We start from the raw sequence: 26,755 nt of genomic DNA, 5'->3' as shown, positions 1-26,755 counted from the left end.
TTGTACTGTCTGTTGGATTGCATGTAAGGGACTGAGCTAATGACAATGGCCGACAATTATTGGTGGATTGTTAGAGAGACACAAGGCAGAGTGTTCTTTGATGAGCTGTTGAAGAGTTAGGGGCTCGCATAATGTTCTTTCACAGGGGCCCTCTGCTGTCTATGTACACCCCTACAAAACAGATAAAGAAAGTTTCAGGATAAGAACACTTGATCAGTGGACAGAGTCAGATACTTCTTGTTACAAGTGTGTGCTGGACAATCATGACATGAGTTACTACACCGTGTACCAAATTATCATACACATTGGATTTAAGTGTCATAAACATTTAATTATTAGTTTTTCAATGAAACTCATGGATGGTATTGTGTCTTAGGGCTCTTTGGATCATTGTAATCAATATCAGACACCTGTGATAATTAGTTTGCCAGGTGTGCTCAATCAAAGGAAAACTACTTAAGAAGGACGTTCCACATTATTAAGCAGGCCACAGGTTTCAAGCAATATGGGAAAGAAAAAGGATCTCTCTGCTGCCGAAAAGCGTGAAATAGTGCAATACCTTGGACAAGGTATGAAAACATTGGATATTTCAAGAAAACTTAAGCGTGATCATCGCACTGTGAAAAGATTTGTGGCTGATTCAGTGCACAGATGGGTTCGTTCAGATAATGGCATAATGAGGAAGGTTTCTGTTAGACAAATTAATAGGATTAGGAGAGCAGCTGCTAAAATGCCATTGCAAAGCAGCAAACAGGTATTTGAAGCCGCTGGTGCCTCTGGAGTCCCGCGAACCTCAAGGTGTAGGATCCTCCAGAGGTTTGCAAGTGTGCATAAAGCTATTATTCGGCCACCCTTAAACAATGCTCACAAGCAGAAACGGTTGCAATGGACTCAGAAATACATGAAGATTAATTTTCAAACCGTGTTGTTTACTGATGAGTGCCGTGCAACCATGGATGGTCCAGATGGATGGAGTAGTGGATGGTTGGTGAATGGCCACCATGTCCCAACAAGGCTGCGACGTCAGCAAGGAGGTGGTGGAGTCATGTTTTGGGCTGGAATCATGGGGAGAGAGCTGGTAGGCCAGTTTAGGGTCTCTGACGGTGTGAAAATGACCTCTGCAAAGTACGTAGAGTTCATGACTGACCACTTTCTTCCGTGGTACAAAAAGAAGAACCGTGCCTTCCGTAGCAAAATTATCTTCATGCATGACAATGCACCATCTCATGCTGCAAAGAATACCTCTGTGTTATTGGCTGCTATGGGCATAAAAGGAGAGAAACTCATGGTGTAGCCCCCATGTTCCCCTGACCTCAACCCTATTGAGAACCTTTGGAGCATCCTCAAGCAAAATATCTATGAGGGTGGGAGGCAGTTCACATCAAAACAGAAGCTCTGGGAGGCTATTCGGACATCCTGCACAGATATTCAAGCAGAAACTGTCCAAATACTCACAAATTCAATGGATGCAAGAATTGTGAAGGTGATATCAAAGAAGGGTTCCTATGTTAACATGTAACTTGGCCTGCTAAGTTTTTTTTGATTGAAAGAGCTTTTGATTTCTGTAAATATGACCTCCTGATGCTGCAAATTCAACAAATGACCATTTTAGTTCTCTTTACAACCTTTAAAATGTTTTGATCTCTGTTGTGCATAATAATTTGAAACAGTGCATTTTGAGTTTTTTACTTCTAAAAAAAAATCTGATATCATTAGGAGATTTGTTCAATAAAATTCGCATTATACTCCAACGGTTGATGGCTTGAAGATTATACTGACTGTCATTTGCATCGACTATTTAGGAAAATCAGCGAAAAATAACATTTGCATAATAATTTGGAACGCGGTGTACTGTATATGGACTACTGTATATGATTGTGATATATTGCTATGTAAGAGAGTTAGTTGCCCATTATCAAAGTTAAGTTGATTTTCTCAAAATGTGATAGTTGCATTTATGGTTTTTTTTATGTTAAACAATAATAACTGTTCTTCAGTAGGTAAAACGTTGACATAGTTTATTGCATTCTAACTGTTACGTCCATGGCCGGGGATCGCCGTTCTGACTCACCCCCTGACGATCCCGGCCATGGACGCCTCTCTGCTCGGTGTCCTCCTCCCTCTGGCAGTCGCCGGCGCTGTCTTCCGGGTCCTCGCGCCGTTCCCCGCAGGGCGCGCGCGCCCACGCGTGCACGGCCTTAAAGGGCCAGTACGCGTCCAGCTGCCTGTAATCAGGTATTAGCCCAAATGGCTGCTGGACTATAAAAGGAGCTCTGCCCACTGGTTCCTTGCCTGAGTGTTGTTGTATTCCCTAGTCTGTCTTGCTAAAGGTCTCCCAGTGTTTTCCAGTTCCCAGTGTTGCCCGTTCCTGCTGCCTGTACCCTGTATCCCGTACTACCGTTACCAGCTGTAAAAGCCAAGTCGTGTCTTCCGCCGCATCCGCGGCGTCACCTGCTGTGAAAGCCAAGTCGTGTCTTCCGCCGCATCCGTGGCATCACCTGCTGTGAAAGCCAAGTCGTGTCTTCCGCCGCATCCGCGGCGTCACCTGCTGTGAAAGCCAAGTCGTGATCCTGCCACTGTCTACTATTGCCTCAGGTACCCGTTTTGAACTATAGACATTGTTTTGTACCTAGTTGGCCAGCTGCTACCCCGCTACGCGGTACGGCCCAGTGGGTCCTCACCCCGCCTCGTGACACTAACACAATTCTAAAGCAATTTATTACTGCAATTCCAGATTCATTGTTTAGTCTACTTTTCTATTCTTCATTTTTGAAACATTTAATATGCTATATACGTATCAATAAGTCGCATCTACATAAACAGTATACATTTTAAAAACGTAAATGTTCACATGTACATGTTCTTAATAAATTGTTACATAAGATTGTTATTCTAAAATATTATACATCTTAAGACATTTGCTGCTACTCAGGCCCCGTGCACACGGTTGTGCTCGTATTCAAAGTATGGGAGCACGGCCCGTAAAATACGAAAAAACGGACATGCTCCATAATTCCCGCCAAAGTTCTACGACACAGACACGCATCCGTAGCAATATGGAAAGATGTCCGCGCCTAAAAACTGAATGGGGCCGTAATTACTGCCAAATTTACGGTCATGTGCATGGGGCCTTACATTGGGTATTATATGCTAAAGTTGTAGGCCACAGGACAACGTTTACATGGTCCCAGGATAGTATGTGAGCAAACATTTATGTCAGTCATAAGCTTTGGCTAAGTACATTCCTACGCTGTCCAATCTCTAGTGCTTTGTCATAATTATTGTGTTCTGACCAGGGATTTCCTACGCAGATCACATGAAGTGTATGGTACTAGGCATAACATGTATTTAATATAACATGACATCACAACTACTGAAACTGAAACTATAACATGAAGTACTATGTTGAACCGACCTTTATAGTACATGAGTAATTTCTATTAATTTACAAATATATTTACAGAAAGATTAAATTGAGAAATAGAATTATTGATGACTATTTACCTGTACATGTCTGCATCCCAATGACAATGACAAACTACTCTCAGCTGTCCCCAAGTCATCAGCATACAATAAATACAGCTTTCTATCTGATACTATTTAATACTCGTCTATTACCTTTCCACATATATTGGGATATTTAAAAAGCGTCTCACAACGTTATGTTACATATAGTCTATTTCCACCTTCAGTGATCATGATGAGTGTGGGGGGACAGAAATGTTTTCATGCAAATTCATTTGCAATTTGATAATGTTACGATGTAAATCATCTCCGCAGACGAGTGCATCCATTTTTGGATTCACAAATGAAAAGTTTTTGAACATATTTTGGTCCATGCTGTTGATCAATGTTCTGTCTGTACTTGATATTCTGGCTTTCTCAGTCAAAAATTCTTTGTCAAAGTTGCTGCAGTCATGTGCTGATTTCTGGGGGAGGGGGGAGAGGAAAGTATTGTGAACACATATATTTTTGGGATCCATTACTTCTTAATAAAGATCTTTAAAGATGAAGAAGAAAAAACATGAAATCACTCAGATCCCTATGCCCTTTGGTCTTTAGGCTTGAAGTGATGACCACCGTAACATTTATAGGAATCTTCAGCTTCACTCCTGAGTCACAAGGCCAGGGATTTATATATTTATATACAGTAGATGTATACAAAAATATGCTGAGTAAAATCTATTTCTTACCACTTTAGGCTTAAATGGGGGCTCAATTTCCTTTTTTTCCAGTCTTTCCCAGTCTATATGTTGGAAGAAGCAGTGCTGACGAATGTTGCCTTTGATTCCAAGTCTTCTTTCTGGTTCTCTGACAAAGAGCTAAAGATTGCAAATAAGATCGATATGTGTAAGTGGGTTTTATAAATATCCCTTTAACATTGTCTAAAATTAATGCTATTTGGGTAATGATGGGGGCCTGTTTCCTTCCACCTTGCTCACCTTGATTATTCCAAATGATTTATTTCAGTTTTCTGCCGTAGAAAATTCACAAATGGCTGCAAAAGTTGGGCCTTTTTACGCCACCCCTACCACTTTTGTGGAAAGGGACGTGCCTTAACAAAAGGGGACACAGCACGACAAATTTATTATAATTCACGCTAGAAAACTGGCGTAAATTATAGCGGAAATCTACTCAGTGTATATTTCACTCTGTGGGGTGTAGCAAGGTGGAGGCCTGTGCCGGGCCCTGAACCTTGCTCCCGAATCAGACATCCCCCTCCCATCGGTAAAAATAAATAAATATATGTATACTCACCTTAGCATCTCCCCTCTTGGTCCCCTCACCATTCTGTGTCTCATACAACGTACTAGGATGTTGAGTGCTGTGTCACTTATAAGACATTGGCGCTGCTCGGAGTCAGGACCTTGTATGAGCTGCAGCATGGTGAGGGGACCCGGATAGGAGAAACAAAGAGGAGCGTTGAGGTCAGTATAATTTTTTTATATTATGTCCGATGGGGGACAACGACAGAAATAGTTGTCACATGGCCGTGGTTGCTACTCCATAATTGTGGCGACACAGCCAGCAGAAAAATGCAGCAAATATCTTAAGAGACATACTCCTCTTAACAAATCCGCTACATCTTACTCCAGCGGAGCAGAAAGCTAAGATTGGTGTATCAAACGCCAGTCTTAATAAATCTGCCCCATTACGTAGAGATAAGTCATCCTCAGATGATCATACACAAAATAAAAATAAATAAAGATACCACCTCTGGAGGCAAACAAGTGACAAATCCATGTTCTATTATGTTTGTTATGTCCATAATGTCTCCTCAACCACAAATGATTATTTGTAGCATAAACTTCAGAAAACAGAATATGAGTATACGCATGCCAAAAACAACATGGAAGATAAGAATATCTGTCAGAAGTTGTGTGCAAATAAACTTGTCAAGAAATGCCGGCAACATTTTAACTGATGATTACCTTATAACTATGGACAGTTTAAGTATATTTTAAATAAAATGAAAGAAAGAATTAAGAATAAAAAAGGATTAATGCTTTTGACATAGTTACATAGTTAGTACGGTTGAAAAAAGACACATGTCCATCAAGTTCAACCATGGATCACAAACAGTATTTTTAAATTTTTAAAATTAAATGTTTTCTCTTTCCAGTTTTTTCTGTATTTTCATATTTGAATATGTCTGGTTAAAAATGTCTTCCTCCAGTAAACTCATCCTAATATTGTAAAAAAAAAAAAATTGTAACTTCATATGGTAAGGACCTTCCATTACATTAGCATCATGGCTTCTGTTCATAATTTAGCGATGACAGCTATGATGGATCTCAATGAATCCTGATGGATCTCATTGACTTAAAGAGGCTCTGTCACCACATTATAAGTGCCCTATCCTGTACATAATGTGATCGGCGCTGTAATGTAGAAAACAACAGTGTTTTTTATTTAGAAAAACGATCATTTTTGACGGTGTTATGACCTATTTTAGCTTTATGCTAATGACTTTCTTAATGGACAACTGGGCGTGTTTTACTTTTTGACCAAGTGGGCGTTGTGGAGAGAAGTGTATGACGCTGACCAATCAGTGACCAAGCAGCGTCATAAACTTCTCTCCATTCATTTACACAGCACATAGTGATCTAGCTAGATCACTATGTGCAGCCACATACACACATTAACGTTACTCAAGTGTCCTGACAGAGAATAGACATCACTACCAGCCAGGATAGGATGTCTATTCAGAATCCTGACACTTCGGTAACGTTTGTGTGAGATTTACAGAAAGGCAAGCGTAATCTCGTTTTAAATTACAGTTTACAGCATAATCTCGCAAGTGTCAGGATTCCGAATAGACATCCCGTCCTGGCTGGTAGTGATGGCTATTCACTGTCAGGACACTTGAGTAACGTTAATGTGTGTATGTGGCTGCACATAGTGATCTAGCTAGATCACTATGTGCTGTGTAAATGAATGGAGAGAAGTGTATGACGCTGATTGGTCAGCGTCATACACTTCTCTCCACAACGCCCACTTGGTTAGAAAGTAATTAGCATAAAGCTAATATAGGTCATAACTCCGTCTAAATAAAAAACACTGCTGTAATCTACATTACAGCACTGACCACATTATGTAGAAGATAGGCCACTTATAATGTGGTGACAGAGCCTCTTTAAAAATGATGTATTTCTGGTTTCTGTTGCGGGTTTCTGTACTCTTGATAGCAAGAATAGCGCTGCAGACTACACTATTCTTAGCATAAAACTACCATAACTGCAAGTGTGAACAAAGCCTTATACTGTGGTCAATCTATATTGGTTCTGACGTTACAAACTTCAAATAGTGTACAGAACTGTAGTATATATTTGAGCTTTATAAATACAGGTATATCTTTTCTCATGTGTGTAATGTTCTGTATCGATATAGTTGCAAGAAAAAGTAAGTGCACTTTGAATTACCTACATTTCTTTATTGATTACTAATAAAATGTGATTGTTATCTAACTCACAATTGTAGATAAACACAATCTAACTAAACTAATAACACACAAACACTTATACTTGTCATGTCTTTTATTGAGCACATTGATGAAACACAGTACAGGGTGAAAAAGTATGTAAACGTCTGTGTTAATGATTTATTTTAGAGCTAATTGGCAAAAGATGTTTTAATAAAGGAGATGAGATTGGAAGTGTGGGTTTTACAGGTGCTTTGCCTATTAAATATAGGCACAAAAAGCCTGGTTACTGTCAAATCTGATTGGTGAGTGTTACCCATACCTTGAGCCAAATAACCTCAGTCGTGTTATAGAGATATGTGAAGCTGGAAAAGGCTACAAAAGTATTGCTAAAGACCTGGGGATACAGTACATCAATCCACGGTTAGAAAAATGATTTACAACCGTAGAAAATTCAGGACGATTGCTACTCCCCCTCATAATGGGCTTCCTGTTAAAATCAGTCCAATGGGCAATCCTGAAAGACGTGAGAAAGAGCCCATGGATAACAGCAACAGACCTACTGAACAATGAACAAGAATGGTTTTCATGGAAGGACACCACCAAGGAAGCCGCTGCTGTCCCCAAAAAAAGTTTGCCGAAACAACCTGGATGTTTCACAATGCTTCTGGGAAAATGTTTTAGAGACAGTTAAGACATAAGTGGAACTTTTTAGCACAAATGCACAAAGCTATGTTTATAGGAAAAAGAACACCAACACCTCGCCCACCTGTGAAGCATTCTGGAGGGATTATCATGGTTTGGGGCTGCTTTGCTGCCTCAGGGCCATGAAGCCTTGCACTCATTCAAAGAACAATGAATTAAAAGTTTAGCAAAACATTTTATAGGAGAATGTAAGGGCAGCGTCCATAACCTCACGCTGAAGAGATGTCGGGTGATGCAACAAAACTATGACCAAAAGCACACAAGTAAATCAACCATAGAATGGTAGAAGATTTGTGCTTTGGCCAAGTCAGAGTTCTGACCTTAACCCTATCAAGGGGCTGTGGCATGACTTGGAGAGGATGGTGCACACAAAGCATCTCAGGAATACTGATGAACTGAAAAACATTTGCAGGGAGGAATGGTCCAAAATTCCTCCTTACCGTTGTGCAAATTTTATTTGCAGCTACAGGAAACGTTTGGTGGAGGTGATTGCTCCTAAAGGGGATCTACAGGTTATTAAATTTGAGGGTTCACTGAATTTTTCTCCCTGTGCTCAATAAAAGACATGACGTTTATATTTTGGAGCTGTGTGAATGCTTGTTTTTGGGGGATGAGTTGTAGTCTTATTCCTACCATTTTGGGGACACTTTTGATAAATTTGTTTGGAGACAAGGTGACCAAACATAAGCAATTCTGGCCTTTTTTTTAAGGCTGTGTCCCGCACATAGTTGAAGTCATTACGGACGCGGCGATACCAATTTCGTATCATTTTCAGCATTTTTTTCAATTATAAAGGACTTGATCAGGGAAAAAAAGCAAATTTGTTTTTATTGCTTTTAGTTTTCTAACCAATTTTTTAAATTTTTTAACTTTTTTGTAGTCCCAATTGTGGAATTCAAGACCTGAACTTCTGATTGTTGGTATAATACACTTTGCTCCTACTGTAAGTAGTGCAGTGTATTACATCTGTCAGTTTTGCATTGACAGGCAGCCTAATAAACTTCACTATATGACGGGCCAGGAGGCCACTGTTAGGCTTCCTTGTTGCTATAGCAACCATCAGCACTCCGCAATTGTGTTGCGGGGAGCCGATGGGGTACAGAACGAGCACCCCCTCTCAACCACTCGCTATTGCCTGTGGCATCTAAGGTGTTAAATGGCCGGGATTGGAGCTAGCTAGTATATAGTACATTACAGCTGTCTGAAGCTGTGAATAGTACAGGCTCAATTCCTGACACCTGCATGCCGTAACTGTACAAAATTTCACGGGAGCAGCTTTTTAACCATGATATAAGTGTACGTTATGGGGCAGGGAGGGGTTAAAGCGTGCCTATCATTATAAGAAAATAATCACAATCACACTTTAAGTTGTTGTAGAAGAATTTTGTATGTAGTTCAGCCAGAAATTCTATTTATAACCAGTGTTTTTTTGGAGTATTTTTCCATTTTTATACATGCTTTTTGAAAATGTATATCTTCTCTCTCCATGCCTGCTGAGCGAGCAGGCTCTTGGTGTGATGCTTGGGTCAAGGGTGTAGCTAGACGGGGCAGGCAGGGCATGGGCCCCGGGGGCAACTAGGAGAGAAGGTAGGGGGGGCGCCGAGCTGGGCGCAGATACAATTGAATATTATGGCAGAGCAGGAAACTATCCGATCCCTGCTCTGCCGTTCACTTCTCTTGGAGCAAAATCCCCAGGGCGTTTCCGAAGCTTTGGCCGGGGGGATTCCTCTCCTGGAGTAGCCCTTGATGTAACTGTCCATATATGGACAGTGACGTCAGGGGCTCCTCCAGGAGAGGAATCCCCGGTCAGAGCCTTCCCGATGCTCTGTCCAGGTATTCTGCTCCTAGAGGGAGCCACTGACCCCTGTCCTTATATGGACTGTGATGTCAGGGGCTCCTCCTGGAGCGGAATCCCCTTCCAGAGCGTTGCCAATGCTCTGGCAGGGTATTCCGCTCCTAGAGGGAGCCGATGATGTCCCTGTCCATATATGGACAGTGATGTCAGGGGCTTCTCCTGGAGCCGAAACCCCGACGAGAGCGTTGCCGACGCTCTGGCCGGGTATTCCGCTCATAGAGGGAACCCGTGACGTCCCTGTCCATATATGGACAGGGATGTCAGGGGCTCCTCCTGGAGCGTAATCCTGGCCAGAGCGTTCCCGATGCTCTGGCTGGGGATTCCGCTCCTGGAGAAGCCCCTGGCACCACTATCTGTATATGGACAGTGACGTCAGGGGCTCCTCTAGGGAGCCCCAATGGCGCTATTTACAGAGAAGCGGGGTGTAGTGCTATCTACAGGAGGGTGTGGCACTATCTATGGGATGTGTGTGGCAATATCTACTAGGGGGAGTGTAGCAATATCTATAAGGGGGGTGTGTGGCTATATCTACAATGGGGGTGTGTGGCACTATCTCCAGGGGGGAGTGTGGCACTATCTACAGGGGTGTGTGTGTACCACTATATACTGGGGGGGAGGGTTGCAATATCTGCAAAGGGGGGCTGTGTTTCCCTATCTACAGGGGGGGTGTTTGGCACTATCTACAAGGGAGCTTGTGTGGCAATATCTACAAAGGGGTGTGTGGCAATGTCTACAAGGGGGCTTGTGTGGCAATGTCTTCTAGGGTGAGTGTGGCAGTATCTACAGGGTGGGTGTGGCACTATCTACAAAGGGGGGCCGTGTGGCATTATCTAAAACGGGGATGTGTGGCAGTATCTATTAGGGGGACTGTGTGGCACTATCTACAATGGGTGTGTTGTGGCACTATCTACAGGTGTGGTTGTGTGGCACTATCTACAGGGCGTCTGTGTGGCACTATCTACAAGGGCGGTGTGGGACTATCTACAGGGGGCTGCGTATGGCACTATCTACGAAGGGTGTGTGTGGCAGTATCTATGGGGGGGGGGTGTGGCATTATCTACAAGAGGAGGATGTTCATTATGTCACCATATAGTCTCTTTAGCCTCAGTTATACAATCTGTTTTAGGCCATATGCACACAAGCGTTGAATACGTCCGTTTAACGGACGTCACCGGACAAATGATTTTCAATGGGGCCGTTGAAAAATAGAATCTTCCGTTTTCACGGATCCATACATAGGCTCAAGTCTATTGGGATCTGTGAAAACGGGACCCGCACGGGGGCACCTCAGATGTGAAAAATGTCATGTTTTTTCACGTCCGAGTTTCCCCACACGCTCGTGTGAATCTAGCCTTAGTAAGGCACACTGACCTCTTTATTTTATTTTATTTTAAGTTATTATTATCTTAACCACTTTATAGAACTATATTGCTTGTAAAATGTACAAATTGTTTTATGCACGAGTTGCATAAAAAAAGGTTAAAAATAAAATTATATCTCATTGATTGGTAGAGAAAGCAAACATGGTTAGGAGGAAGGAGATGCCTGGAAAGAAATTGGGGGAGGGGCGCCAAACTGAATCTTTGCCCAGAGTGCTGGAGAACCTAGCTACTCATTTGTTTGGTTTGTGCTTCTGCTCTGTCTTTTCTCCTCCGGCATTCTGTCTAGCAGTCACACTGAAGTAGAGGAAAATGCTGTTGCATCCCCTTTTCCTGTCAATTTACTGTTTTACTTCAGACAATTTCTATGGTAACTGAAGAGGTTTCCAAACTGCAGACAGGAAGATAGGTACTACAGGCTACTGGAAGGTGAAGAAGATGCCACTTTTCCTAGATAAGATACACTATATGGAAAAAAGTATTGGGACACCCCTCTCAATTATCGAATTTAGGTGTTTAATTCAGTACCATTGCCGGAGGTGTATACAATGAAGAACCTAGCCATGCAGTCTGTCTTTACAAACATTAGTGAAAGAATGGGTCATTCTAAAGAGCTCACTGAATTCCAGCGTGGTACTGTAACAGGATGCCACCATTGCAACAAGTCAGTTCATGAAATTTCTTCCCTCCAAGATATTCCATAATCAACTGTGAGTGGTATTATTGCAGAGTAGAAGTGTTTAGAAACCACAGCAAGTTACAGAGCGGGTTGCTGAGTGCTAAGGTGCATAGTGCATAAAAGTTATCAACACTCTGATGACTCAATAACTGCAGAGTACCAAACCTGGCACAAATACTGTGCCCCTGGAGCCTCATGGCATGAGTTTCCATGGCTGACCAACTGCATGCAAGCCTTACATGATCATTCACATTGCCAAGCGTTGGATGGAGTGGGGTAAAGCATGCCACCACTGGACCCTGAGTTTGGCGAATGCCAGGAGGACACTACCTGCCTGACTGCATTGTGCCAACTGTAAAGTTTGGTCAAAGATTAATAATTCTATGGGGTTGTTTTTCAGGGATTGGCTTATGCCCCTTAGTTCCTGTGAAGGGAAATCTTAATGCTTCAGCCTACCAAGACAGTTTGGACAATTGTATGCTTCCAACTTTGTGGGAAAAGTTTAGGGAAGGCCCTTTTCTCTTCCTGCATGACTGTGCCCCAGTGCACAAAGAATAGTCTTTAAAGGCATGGTTGCGGGAGGTTGGTGTGGAAGAACTTGACTGGCCCACACATAGCCCTGACCTTAACCCCATTGAACACCTTTAGAATGGACTAAAACAGAGAATTCGAAACCAGGCCCTCTCGACCAACGTTAGTGTCTGGCCTCACAAATGACTTTCAGATGAATGGGCAAAAATTCCCACAGACACACTCCAAAATCTTGTAAAAAGCCTTCCCAGAAAAGTGGAAGCTGTTTTAGCTGCAAACGGGGAACCAACTCCATATTAATGCCTATGGATTTAAAATAGGATGTCATAAAAGCTCCTGGACCCTGCACCAATCAACTGTTTCGGCTGCCTCCAGAACCGGAATAGGAGCAGAGCTGCAGTAACCCAGCATGGTCGCTATACAGTGTACGGAGCCATCTGTTTCCGGCACTGACCACTGCATTACATCTGGTGTCTGGAAACAGCCAGAACAGCTGATCGATGCTGGGTTCGGGTGTCAGACCCCACCGATCATATACTGGTGACCTATCCTGTGGAGAGGTCATCAGGATGAAAAACCGCCCCATGCCCAGACAACCCCCATCGGCTATTGATGGCCTATCCTGAGGATAAGCCATCAATTTTTATTGGCTGGAAAACCCCTTTAAAGGGGTTGTCTGGGCATGGGGCGGTTTTTCATCCTGATGACCTCTCCACAGGATAGGTCACCAGTATATGATCGGTGGGGTCTGACACCCGAACCCAGCATCGATCAGCTGTTCTGGCTGTTTCCAGACACCAGATGTAATGCAGTGGTCAGTGCCGGAAACAGATGGCTCCGTACACTGTATAGCGACCATGCTGGGTTACTGCAGCTCTGCTCCTATTCTGGTTCTGGAGGCAGCCGAAACAATTGATTGGTGCAGGGTCCAGGAGCTTTTATGACATCCTATTTTAAATCCATAGGCATTAATATGGAGTTGGTTCCCCGTTTGCAGCTAAAACAGCTTCCACTTTTCTGGGAAGGCTTTTTACAAGATTTTGGAGTGTGTCTGTGGGAATTTTTGCCCATTCATCTGAAAGTCATTTGTGAGGCCAGACACTACGTTGGTCGAGAGGGCCTGGTTTCGAATTCTCTGTTTTAGTCCATTCTAAAGGTGTTCAATGGGGTTAAGGTCAGGGCTATGTGTGGGCCAGTCAAGTTCTTCCAGCTGATGGGTCATAGGAGCGCTGCTTCCCCTTGATTTCTTCTTGTTCACTGTGAATCTTCGGCATGCATTTAGCAGTAATTCACAGGTATTGCAGCCTTTTCTCCCATTTAAGTGAGCGCTGCAGCTCCTTCAAAACAGCGGATCGGTGGGGTCCGGGGAGTCGAACCCTGACCCATCAGCTATTGATGGACTATCCTGAGGATAGGCCATCAATTTTTATTGGCTGTAAAACCCCTTTAACCCCTTAATGACATGTCACGTACTGGTACACGGCAGCCGTTAAGGGGAAGTATGGAGCGGGCTCACGGGCTGAGCTCGCTCCATACACAGCGGGTGACAGCTGTGTTATACAGCCGACAGATCACTTTGATTCTGCTTGTTTAACACCTTAAATGCCAGGGTCAATCGCGACCGCGGCATTTAAATTGTTAGAATCAGGAGAGCGCCCCCTCAAACACGCCATCGTGCCCCCCCCTGCGGCACGATCGGCCGTTTACAGTGGCTGTTAGGGCAGCCTAGGGGCCTAATAAAGGCCTCCAGGTCTGCCATCTTTGTACTCCTGGACACTGTCAGAATCATGATATACTGCAATACATTAATATTGCAGTATATCATGCAAGCGATCCAACGATCTCTGCTTCAAGTCCCCTAGGGGGACTAATAAAAAAAAGTAAATAGCAGTTAAATAAAGATTTTTATAATGTTCCAAAAAAAATAAAATATTAAAAGTTCAAAAAACCCCCCCTTTTCCCATTTTTTCCCTAAACTAAAGTTAAAAATAATAAAAGTTAACATAACTGGTACCACCGTGCCCGTAAAAGTCAGAACTATCACAATATAGCGTTATTTAACCCGCTCGGTGAATGCCGTAAAAAAATAAAATATATATATATATATATATATATATATATATATAAAACACGCAAATTGCTGTTTTTTGGTCACTTTAGCTCTCCAAAAAAAAGGAATAAAAAGTGATCAAAAAGTCACATGTACCCCAAAATAGTATTGGTGAAAACCCCAGCTCGCCCTGCAAACTTTAAGCCCTCATACCTTTGAATTGATGTAAAAATAAAAAAGTTATGGCTCTCAGAAAATGGCAACACAAAATTTTTTTTTTTTTAGTAAATTGTTTTATTTTTTTAAAAGTGGTAAAACATAAAAAACATATAAATTTGGTATCGCCGTAATCGTATCAACCTGTAGAATAAGGTGAATATGTAGTTTTTACCGCCTGATGGATGACGGAAATACTAAACCCCCCAAAAAATGGTGTGATCGCTGTTTTTTGCCCATTTCACTACACAAATATTGTTTTTCCAGATTCCCAGTACTTTATGCGGCACAATAAATGGTGCCATGAAAAACTACAACTTGTCCCGCAAAAAACAAGACCTCATATGGTTTTGTCGACGAAGAAATTGCTATGTTATGGCTATTGGAAGGCGGCAAGGAAAAAACGAAAAGGAAAAACTCAAATTGGCCTGGTCGTTAAGGGGTTAAGGTCTAAAAGCCTGAGCAATGCTAATAAGCTTGAGCTAATAAATATTTTAGTAAGTGTCAGGGAGCAGATCACCTTAACCTGTTTTATATTATGTGAAAAAGCTAAATTTCTCTTTGACCTCAAAAATTTTGCATTGCTGAACAGGAAGCTTGAATAAAATGTTGCTCACATGTCGTACATATACTGAAGTCAGATATTCTCTGATCACATTATATTCTATTCTCCTCACTGAATGAATGGCGGCTTTTAATTATCTGTCTTGGGCTGCATGGAATATATTAGCTGTCAATTAATTATAATCCTGTAATGGCTAATATGCATTTCAATTATTTCAATGTGTTCTACTAAATGAATGCATTTTCCTCTACTTGTATCTCTTGTAACTATCTGAACTGTGTCATGTAGCAGAAAGAGGCTCAATTTCATTTCTAGAAGGCACTTTTGTACTAATCCTGGTAACACTGGTAATCCTTTATTGCCCCTCTGCAGGATTGCATACAAAGTAACTATTAAATCTGGTCGCATATGGCCAAGGTCAGGCCGTATAAGTAGCAGGCTACTATTAGGGCCAGTTCACACAGAGTTTTTTTTTACACGTTTTTTGATGTGGAAACAGCGTCGGAAAACGTGCCGAAAAACGGACGAAAATGCCTCCCATTGATTTCAATGGGAGGCGGAGGCGTTATTTTCCCACGAGCGGAAAAACCGGCTCGCGGGAAAAAGAAGGGACATGCACTATCTTCGGCCGCGGGCGAAAAACGCTGCGAAAAGGGTATGCAGGCAAAGGAAAATCTGCCTCAAAATTCCAAACGGAATTTTGAGGCAGATTTTCCTCCTGCAAAAAACTCTGTGTGAACTCACCCTTGCCATATCATGAACAATATTTATATATTTATATATAATGAATGGAATCTGCATTATGTGTGAATGCTGCTATGTTTGATAATAAAGCAGTTGGTTTATTTTTCTTTATTATGTAAAAAGGTGTATGGATGAGGTGCCCTTTTTGTGCTGTTCTGCCTGGTATTTATTTAGGGCCCGCTGAAAGTTATTATCTCCTAGCTGCCGCAGCCATTTTTTGTTTTTTCATCTTTGTTTCTTTTCTCCTTGCATTCCAAAAGCCATAACTTTTTTTTATTTTTCATCAATATAGTCATATGAGGGCTTGTTTTTCGTGGGATCAGTTGTTGTTTATCATCGCACCATTTACTGTACCATATAATGTACAGGCAAACTGAAAAAAAAAATTGTCGGGTGGAATGGGAAAAAAACTGGGATTCCTCAAAAGTTTTTTTGGGTTCCATATTTACGGCAATCAGCTTGCAGTTAACTTTATTCTGTGGGTCAATATTATTACGGCAATGCCAAATTTATATATTTTTTTGTTAAAGAAAAAAAAATGGTTTTGTGTCTCCATATTCTGAGACCCGGAACTTTTCTATTTTTCCATTAATTGAGCTGTGGATGAGCTGTAATATTTAGTAGTAGCATTTTGCGGTACGTACAACTTTTTGATCACTTTCTATAAAATGTTTTGTCGGAGGCAAGGTTTCCAAAAAACAGCATTTCTAGCATTTTTACGGCATTCACTGTGCGGGTCAAATAATGTCAGGAAGCGATTAATTACATATGTGGCTTTATTTACAAAAATTAGTAAATCAAAAGTTGTTGACTACCATGCAAATGGTAGTGTGGCCCATTCTGAAAGGGACTTTTAAATCCTCATACCTCAGAATGTCTTTAAAAATTTTAAAACTAACATCCATTCACAGCCAGGTAACTAACTCTATATTAATTAACATCTAGGGAGAAATATTGGAGGTCGTGGATAATTTCTTCTATCCTGCCAATGAATTGTCCCAAATATTGATAAGTAAATTCAGCTCAGCATCTGCTGCGCTAATAATTTCTTCAGGAGACAGGAGAATGTTAAAGGGTAACTAAACGTTCAACAAACTTCTGACATATTATAGTGACATGTCAGAAGTTTTGATTGGTGGGGGTCCGAGCACTGAGACCCCCACCAATCGCTAAAACGAAGCGGCAGAAGCGCCCATGTGAGCGCTGAGCCGCTTTGTTTCTGTTTGGGTTTTTCAGGAAAACGATGTAGCGGTGTTACCGGTTAAATAGAATTCTATCGGCCCGCACACCACTACATCGGTTTTCCTGAGCCCTTCTGCTGCTTCGTTTTAGCGATTGGTGGGGTTCTCAGTGCTCGGACCCCGACCAATCAAAATTTCCAACATGTCACTATAACATGTCAGAAGTTTGTTGAACGTTTAGTTACCCTTTAACTATTAAAAAAACATTATGGTCTCTATGTTGTTTGAATCACAAGTAGAATGTCAGGATGCAATCCCAGAGACTCTCCTATTCCAGGTAGCTGCACTGCTCATTGACCTATCTGGGATGCTGGACAGTCACTTTCCAATGTCAGTGTCCAGTCTCACAAAGGTCTGCTAATAAGGAATCCTGTTCCGTGTCTGATTAGTCACATCCTCTGATCTCTTATATAAACCTTGCCCTTGTACTTCCTCCTTGCCAGATTATTGCACTTCCTGCCTATAGTCTAACTTTGGATTGCTTCTGAACACGTCTCTGCCTTATGCTACAAACTGTTGCCGCTTATCTGTAAACCTAACCTGGACTGTTACTTGACTACTCTCGCTTAATAACATCATCCTTTCAGATTGTTTCAGCCACTGGACTCCGAACCTACTTCTAGACCTTGACATACTGTATATCGTTCAGCAGTCATCTGGGTTTTCGAGGGGTTCTATCAGTGCTGTCTCAGAAAGATTCTCTGCAGCAATTGGGAGATTTCTTGCAATAATTATAGCAGACTTACAGAGGCAAATATGACTACTGATGAATTTAGCAGAATCAAGACCACCGGAATGGTTATTGTGTCAGAACTCATATGCATCTACCTCCACAGAATAGGCATTTTATTGACATCAAGTGGCTGCCAACTTTGAAACTGATCGCCCATCAGAATGGTTTGGCAAAAGAGTCCCAGGGATCATTAGCTCATAAGACTCCCTACAAGCTAGATCTCTTCCAGGAAAATCGGTACCTTTCAAAGTATGATGTAAGAAAAGTCCAGAATTCCTGGGGCAACTCATCGATAAAACAAAACAAAAACAATTATCCTCCCCAGTCCGCCATAAGTATCCTTGACGATCTTCTTGTTTTAAGCAACCATCAATAAAAACCTTCTCTAGGTTCCAGCATTGACATACCACTTCTATTAACCAATATCAAAGCAGTTTTGTTCCTGATAAGAAAGGGTGCTGAGCCCAATCAGCTAGTCACAGGATGATACTACTCAGGTCCCTCGTCCTAAATGATTAGTGCAGTAGCGACTTCTAAAGTGTGCTCTGGGATTTTCAGGGCCTAAATGCTAGAGCAAAAGCACTTTATGTGGTAAAATGCATAGTAAGAAGGTTGTGTTCCTGTATTTGATTGGAGAATGAAATTAGACAAATTGTGCAGGCTATTGGACAATGAAATTGTCTATTAGGCTACAAAATATTCTGTTCCATCACTATGCTCTTGCAGATGTGCAAAGTTAATTTCTTCAACTTCTTTTACATTTTTTAAAGAGAACCTGTCACTAGATTTTAGGCCACTAAATAATAAAATTTTTAGCATTATGTAAATTATCAAATAGTCCTTAGATGAGTCCAGGTGTACCAACCTCAGCACCATCTATTCTCTGTGCAGGCGAGGGATGCCACTGGACTCATCTCTGGACCCTTCTTTGGTAAGTCACAGACAGCACACGCTCAATTCTAACTTATTTTCAGACAACAGCTATAATGGACAGTTTTGAGATGGGCATGGTTAGGATGTTAAACCCCAGCAGTAAAACAATATGGTGGTGGTTTAGTGCCCTAAAATCTAGTGACAGGTTCCCTTTAAATATTTGACAGCTTAGCAGTGAAAACACAAATGATTTTGTTGAGCTAAAGCAAAGATGAAGAGTTAGAACAAAACCTCTAAACTGCTTACTCATGTTCAGTAATAGAAACAAAATAATTGAAAACACATTACAAAGCAGTTATGTAAGAAAAACATGATGAAAGGGATCTTACCATAACCAGTATATCTTTAGCCTCTTTACTTAGATAACGGGGATACATTGGGTCATCCATACGTATAGACTGAAATAATTGTTCTTCATCCATACCACGGAATGGAGATTGACCAATTAACATTTCATAGAGAAGTACCCCAAAAGACCACCAATCGACTGAGTAGCTGTATTTTTGTCCCAGTAAAATCTACAGTAACCAAAATAGCAGGTTATTGCATAGTCATGGGAATATCATTTATGTGATCTCAATTTCCAATTTTATAATTCTTAGTGACATTCTTTTTGCAAGGCTTTGTCACCATATTATTGATGGTGGGAGCTGTATAACAATTTGGCACTAGATACATATATAATTTTCTACAATGAAAACAGATTAGAAATATTGCACATAAGAAAAATGTATAACACGCAGTGTATGTTGTTGTTTTTTTAATGGGAGCCTATGGATGATGTATGCAACTGTATTCTATACAGTAGCATACATCAGGGCTTTACGTTCAGGGCATACATTGGGAGATTTCCCATATGTGTCGAATGTAAGGTGCTACTGTATTTCTGATCCGTATTAATCCAATTTTTTTTATTAAAAACATTGGTACCAATACATTTAAAATGTTTTAATCACATATCTGTTTTTATACATGCTTTTTTTTGCACATGCCATTTTTTTTTCAATATACAGCAAGTTTCAACGAATCCGTATTAGTAGAATTTTTAGCCCATTGAAGCCAATAGGTTGATTTGAAAAACATACCGCTTTTGCATAGTTCATATGTGCGCTTTTATATAACCATATTTCAGCAACATTACAAAAATAGCAAAAAAATTGTTAATCCTTCAACAAAAAACTGAATAGGGATGAATAACAGACAATTCATAACATAATATGGATCAAAACTGGATACAATACAAAAAAAAATAAAATTTAACAAATTCTAAAACAAACATTCCGTATTGCACATCCGTATTTTAAAACGCAAGTGTGGAGAAGCCCTCGAAACTTTAATGGGTTTCTGTCATAGTGGCCGATATTCTACTGAAAAAAATAGCGCAGCATGCTGCGCTATTTTTTCCAGTAATTTTAAATAGAATCTACAAGGAAGGCCCCTAACGAAGACTCCAACACAGCCTAAACTACAGTATGCAAAAAATGGAATATGCGTTTTTAAATTCAACCAATTGACTTCTATGTGCTAAAAATCGTACCAATACGGATATGTTGTTACAAGCTGCTTATTGTAAAAAACAACATGCGCATAAAAAAATGCAAATGTGAATAAAACCATTTGAATGTATTGGCACATTTTTCTCTTCAATAGTTTTTATTAAAGTTTTCAGATAAATACAAAACAAATGACTTGACATCAAAAACTGTATCATCTCATAACATTGGTATATGATATGCACTTATAATACATCAATTATCATGACGCGTTATCTTTAATCAAAGTACAACCATACTCCTCAGGTACATCAATGTTGGTGTTGCTAGCAGATGTGAGATGACATAAACATAAATAACAAATAAACAACGCATAACAATATTTGCTAGCAGAACCGATATCACAAATACTTGCTCTATTTCTGTGTATATTTTTATTTCAGAGGGGGAGATAATAGTAACCCAATCTAATTTTCAACTCTCCTTCTGTCTGGGTTTTCTTCTTCTACTGTTTGGAACAAAAATGAGAGTTTGTCCACGCTATCCAATGTTTCTCAAAGGATGAGATTGTAAAGTTGCCATGTGCTATCGCCCTTTCATATTTATATGATGTGTTTATAGCTATGACTAGTTCAGCAATTGGGGGAATTCCTACTTGTTTCCAATACCGTGTTATGACTAATTTTGCCATAACTAAAATTTTACAAAACAACCTCCTATGTTCAACAGGGATCGTATCTAATTCCAAGAAAAGTAGGATGAGATGTGGGTTTGGCGCAACTTCCATAGAAAATATACCAGACAGTAAATTAATCACCTCTGTCCAGTAATTCCTAATATTCGTACACTCCCATAATACATGTATGAGCGAACCTTCCCTCCCACAATTCCGCCAACATAGTGAGGATACATTTGAAAACATGGCGTGTAAACGGTCTGGTGTATAATACCATCGCATATATGTCTTAATTGCTGCTTCTACATGGGATACACATTTTAGAGAAGTATGTATCCACTTAAAGGCTAATATCCAATGGTGGTCTGCAAACGATTTTCCCAGGTCTTGTTCCCATCTTACAATTGGACCATTTCTTTGGAACTCTGAGTGGAATGAAATGGAGTTATATAGATATTTCAACCCCTTCTTCCCGTTATTAAAACCACTCAAGACTGTGAGGTTACCTTGGTAAACAAGGTTTGCGTGGCTATGTATAAAATGTTTTACCCTAAGGTATGTAAATAGTTCTCTCTGAGGAATATCGTTCGCAGACCGTAAATGCTCAAAGCTTATCATTTGGTTATTTTGGAACAATTGTTCACAGGAGGTCAGTCCCCTTGTTATCCATCCCTGGAGCGTCATATATGGTATAGCGAGTTCTAAAAAATCTAATTGCAGATACGACCTAGATATAGGTAGTCTCTGTGTTGCATGGGTGTGTAAGAATGTCCAGCATGTCAGAGTAGTCTTGGTAAGGGGGGAAATTTCAGTCGGTAGTGGTATGTCACATAGTGCGAGGAAGAGAAGTGATTTTAAACTACCTGACCTTAAATAAGATGCCTCCATGTCTACCCAATGTTTCGGGCTGTCTTCCTTCCACCACGCCCTTGCTTGGGCCGCTACTGTCGCGACATAATATCCAAATATGTTGGGGACTCCCAGACCCCCTGCTCCTTTATCTTTGGTAAGAATGTGAGAAGCCACCCGTGGTTTCTTTTTGTCCCAAATGAAGTCCATCATGATACGTTGGATGCGAGAGAAATAAGATACAGGAACATGTATGGGAAGAGTTCGAAATAAATATAATAATTTTGGTAGGAGAAGCATTTTAAAAGCGGCAATTCTGCCCAGCCAGGATACCTCTACTTTCATCATTCTATCTAATTCTTCCTGAAACATCTGTATCAGTGGTATGTAATTTACTCCAAATAACTTTTTGTGTGTGGCTGTCAATGTGAGGCCTAGATATGTGATTTCCATTGCGTTCCATTGAAATGGATATTTGGACTGGAGAAAGTGTAGGGTTGAGGTATTAAGATTTAGGGGGAGACTCTGCGACTTTTGTGTATTCAATTTATAAAGAGATATCTGTCCAAATTGCTTTATACAATCCATTGCAGCTTCTAGAGATGTCTCCGGCTCAGACAGGGATAAAATTATATCATCTGCATATAAGGACACTGTGTGGGTTTTCGTCCCTACTTGAATACCCTTTACGTCTTTATGTGTTCTGAGTAGTTGTGCTAGTGGTTCTATGGACAGCACGAATATGAGGGGTGATAATGGACATCCCTGTCTGGTGCCATTCGAGATATCGAATCCACCTGAGAATACTCCATTTGTGTAGACCTTAGCAGATGGTTCCGAATATAGAGCTTGGATGGCCGACAGTATACTCCCTGAGAAGCCCATGTGTTCCAATGTAGAAAAGGCGTATTTCCAGGAGACTCGATCAAATGCTTTTTCTGCATCTAACGCTAATAATACCGCCGGGATGTGTTTACTTTCAATGTGGTGTAGAAGACCTATCACCCGTCTTGTGTTGTCCGAACCTTGTCGACCTTTTATGAAGCCCGTCTGATCGTCTGTTATGAGGTGTGGTAAAATGGGAGCCAATCGGTTCGCTATTAATTTGGCATATATTTTCAGGTCAATATTCAGTAACGAAATGGGCCTAAAATTTTTTGGTTGATCATTCATTTTTCCACTTTTGGGCAGCGTAATTATGAGTGCCTCTTGATTTTCCTTAGGAAAGGATCCTGAGGATTGAGCTGCTTGGAAAAATCTGCTTAGGTATGGGGCAAGAATTTTATGGAATGTTTTATAGTAAGCGTTAGTTAGACCGTCGCGACCTGGTGCCTTATCTGGTGGTAAGGATCTAAGAATGGCAGATATTTCCGTTTCTGTAATTGGAGCATTTAAACTATTTAGTTGACTCGGTGATAGTTTTGGTAAGGGAATGTCCTTTAAAAAATTTCTGATGTCGTTTTCCCTTGGTTGTGATGTGAAGGGATCTCTGTTGATGTTGTATAATGTTTCGTAAAAATCCTTAAATTTATTGGCAATATCCACTGGATGTGTAATTTGAGCCTGCGTATTCGAGTCTATGAGGTATGGTATTCTAGATTTTTGATGATGGTGTTTTAGACGTGCTGCTAGTAATTTGCCCGCTTTGTTGTTTTGAGAATAATATCTCGTTTTAGTTTTGCGTAAGTTTTTTTCATATTCAGAGATCATAATCAATCTGAGCTCCTGGCGCAAATTATTTAAATTGGTGGCATGTATAGGGGAAGGAGCTGTTTTATTTAGTGTTTCTAGTTCGTGGATTTGTTCCGTTAATTTTGTAATGTTGCTTAGACGTACTTTCTTAGCAATATGTCCCACCCGTATTAATGATCCCCTTATGAACGCCTTATGTGCATTCCAGAGTGAGTTGATATGGATTCCACTTGTATCATTCATCTCAAAATATTCCCCCAGATCTCTAATTATATCCAGTTGAAACTTAGAGTGGGATAACAAAAACGGACTACATCTCCACATAAATGCGGGATTGGAATTGTGATATTCTTTTAAGGAAAGCGTTATAGCTGCGTGGTCGGACCATTTGATAGTTTCTATGGTAGCTTTGTCCATAAGGAGTAAAAGTTCCTTATCTATGAGGAACATGTCAATTCTGGAGTAACAATTGTGTGGATTAGAAAAAAAGGAGAAATCCTTCTCTGTACCATGCTGAATCCTCCAACTATCATATAATTCTTTGTTCCATATCAGTTTCCTCAGTGATGTTTGGTCTATTCTATTGCCAGATGTGGAGTCTAAGGCCGTGTTCATTACCATATTGAAATCTCCGCACAATAATATTTTACCTTCTTTAAATTTCTCTATAATCCTGAACATTTTATGTAGGAAATGTATTTGACGTGTATTAGGTGCATACAATGCTACTAAAGTGTATTTAACATTATTAATTGAGCACACTAACAAGATAAATCGACCATTGGGGTCTATGTGTACCTTTATCTGTTGAAATGCTACTGAGTTCCTAATGGCCAACATAACTCCCCGGGATTTGTTCTTATAGTGAGATTGATATATATGTGGGAAATTATGGCATTTGATACGATGAGCATCTTTAGATAGGACGTGAGTCTCCTGCGCACAAAAAATATCGCATGCTAGTGTTTTAGCCTCTGCCCACATAAAACTCCGTTTCTGTGGAGTGTTAAGGCCCTTGACATTTAGGGATGCAAACTTAATAGTCATGGTTTAAATCAATAAATGTGTTAACCGTTGATATTACTTCTCCTACTGCGCAGTATCTGTACAGATGGAACCCAAAATTCTCGCATTTAACTATGGGAATACAAGTAATAAATATATACATTACATGTTCATTCAATAGGGATGAACTCCAGGTGGTGTTGGTGTGTTCTGGTCTGCCAAGAAGTAAGAGCCGTATACTTCTCGAGAGAAGGTCATGTCGGATTCTGTATTTATGAATTAGTTCTGCAAAGCAAAAAACTGTAGAACAACAAACTCTGTATAACAAACAGACGTGGGGGGGAAAAGTCAGCCTAAGGTCAAATCAAGATGAATGCCTTGAGCACCCGCGAATTCCGGTCACCTCCATTCTGGAATCTTATGTCTGTCAGTGGTGTGTGGATCTATGCCTAGCTACCTTCTTCCATTCCTCCATAAGGTGTTGTGGAGGCTTACTCGTTGGATTAGTTGGGTGCTTAATCGTGATATTCCAACGGTGTAGAGTCTCTTCACCTTCCTCCAGAGTGTTGATTACATGCAGGACATTCTGGCGTTTGACCAGCAGCTTAACAGGAAATCCCCATCTGTATAGGATTTGGTGTTCTCGGAGTGCAGTCGTGATTGGGGTCAGTTGTCTGCGCAGTTGTAATGTCGCTGCTGAGAGGTCGGCAAATACAGAAATCTTTTGGAATTGTGGTGGTCTCCCTTCTTTCTTTCTAGTCGCTTCCATCAGTTTTTCCTTGATATGGAAGAAGTGTATGCGCGCTAGTACATCTCTAGGAATATCTGAATATCTGCATCAAGATGTTTCGGTTTAGGTATACGGTGTATACGATCTATGATCAGGTCACTCTGTGAGCATTCCGGGACCATGCTTTTGATAAAGTGTTGCGCAAATTTATTGAGGTCTTGAGGTAGTATGTCTTCAGGGATCCCCCTGAACTTGACGTTATTACGTCTCGACCTGTCCTCCAAATCAGCCATTTTGGCTTTAATTTGAGTAACTTCTTCTGCCAGGCCATAGTGAGCATCTACCACTTCATTATGAGAGGAGGTAACTTCTCCCATCTTGTTTTCTAAGTGTAGGACTCGCTGTTCCACTTCTTGCATGGAAGTAGATAGTGGATGAATAAGGCCTGCCAGGCTAGTGTGCAGAGACTGATGTAACGCTTGCAACATGTTTCTCATCATGTCTACTGTTACTGGGTCTGTGGATGCAGGTAAGTGTCCCAAAAAATCAGGTGTCTCTGTCAGAGATTTGTTAGTGGTAGTTGGGAGATTTCTTACCTCCTCTAAGCGATCGTCCGCCCTGTGTTGTTGCTGGTGTAGACGTTCTGAGCTATTACTCAGGGGAGAAGATGGCGCCGATCCGACAGCACCTCGTGGAGTGAAGCGTTGCGGTCTTCCTGTTCTGGTGATCCTATGTACCTCCGCCTCATGGCGTCGAGGGCTCCCAGCCAGAAATCCCATCCCCGGACTCCCAGACGGTTCCGAGCTGTGTCTGGTACGTATGGGGGTCTTCTGTTTCCGACTTTGAATGTATTCTGGCGGTGCCTCAGATGTCGATGAGTCCGCATCTTCTCCGTCCTTCTCCCCGGACGACCGGCGGGGGTAAAAGTCCGTCAGTTTTGCCGGTCTTGCCGCCGATTTCTTCTTCCTTGGCATCTTAGGAGTGAGAGGATCCACTGTGAGAATCTTTATAAGTATTTGAGAGGTCTTGTTATCGTTGTTTGCCGTTAGGGTGCAGGAGCTCTCTGTTCAGACGTCCATCTTCCTCAACAGCCAGGCCACGCCCCCCGGCACATTTTTATAAATGAAAATAATTGAATTAATATGGATCAGAAACACGAAAGTATGAATAAGCCCTAAAACCCATAGTTCACCTTTTTCATTAAAGAGTCTCTGTCACCACATTATAAGTGCCCTATCCCCTACATAAGGAGATGGGCGCTGTAATGTAGGTGACAGTAATGCTTTTTATTTAAAAAAACAATCTATTTTCACAACGTTAGTAGCGATTTTGGTTTATGCTAATGAGTTGCTTAATGCCCAAGTGGGCGTATTTTTACTTTCGACCAAGTGGGCGTTGTACAGAGGAGTGTATGACGCTGACCAATCGGCATCACGCACTCCTCTCCATTCATTTACACAGCAGAATCGCGTTCTTACTAGAACATGATCTGCAGCCACATACACAGCGATTCTGCTTGATTAACATTAATCCAGTGTCCTGATAATGAATACACATGACCATCCAGCCTGGATGTCATGTGTACTCAGAATCCTGACACGTCTGAATCTTTTCTGTGAGATTTCCAGCACGGGAAACGAAATCTCGTTTATCTTCGTAATCTAGCGAGATTTCGTTTCCCGTGCTGGAAATCTCAAAGAAAAGATTCAGACGTGTCAGGATTCTGAATACACATGACGTCCAGGCTGGATGGTCAT

The 26,755-nt window shown here is 41.0% G+C and overlaps 1 protein-coding gene across 2 annotated transcripts in view; it reads right to left on the bottom strand.

Moving 5' to 3' along the window:
* Positions 1 to 2,744: 2,744 nt before the first annotated feature.
* The window catches only part of PRKCQ (protein kinase C theta), a 199,200-nt gene continuing 175,189 nt past the window's right edge, over positions 2,745 to 26,755 (bottom strand). The window contains exons 15-17 of one of the 2 annotated variants that reach the window (XM_075857479.1): positions 18,883 to 19,071; positions 4,194 to 4,322; positions 2,745 to 3,929 (exon numbers count right to left, since the gene is read on the bottom strand). In XM_075857479.1, the coding sequence (XP_075713594.1) occupies positions 3,696 to 3,929; positions 4,194 to 4,322; positions 18,883 to 19,071 (552 nt within the window). In that variant the 3' untranslated portion in view covers positions 2,745 to 3,695. The remainder of the gene's footprint in view (positions 3,930 to 4,193; positions 4,323 to 18,882; positions 19,072 to 26,755) is intronic. The other variant, XM_075857478.1, reaches the window with a different exon arrangement.

The sequence above is a fragment of the Rhinoderma darwinii genome, chromosome 3 (assembly GCF_050947455.1).
Source record: "Rhinoderma darwinii isolate aRhiDar2 chromosome 3, aRhiDar2.hap1, whole genome shotgun sequence".
In the NCBI taxonomy this organism is placed as follows: Eukaryota; Metazoa; Chordata; class Amphibia; order Anura; family Rhinodermatidae; genus Rhinoderma; species Rhinoderma darwinii.
This window is presented reverse-complemented; position numbering and strand designations above follow the sequence as displayed.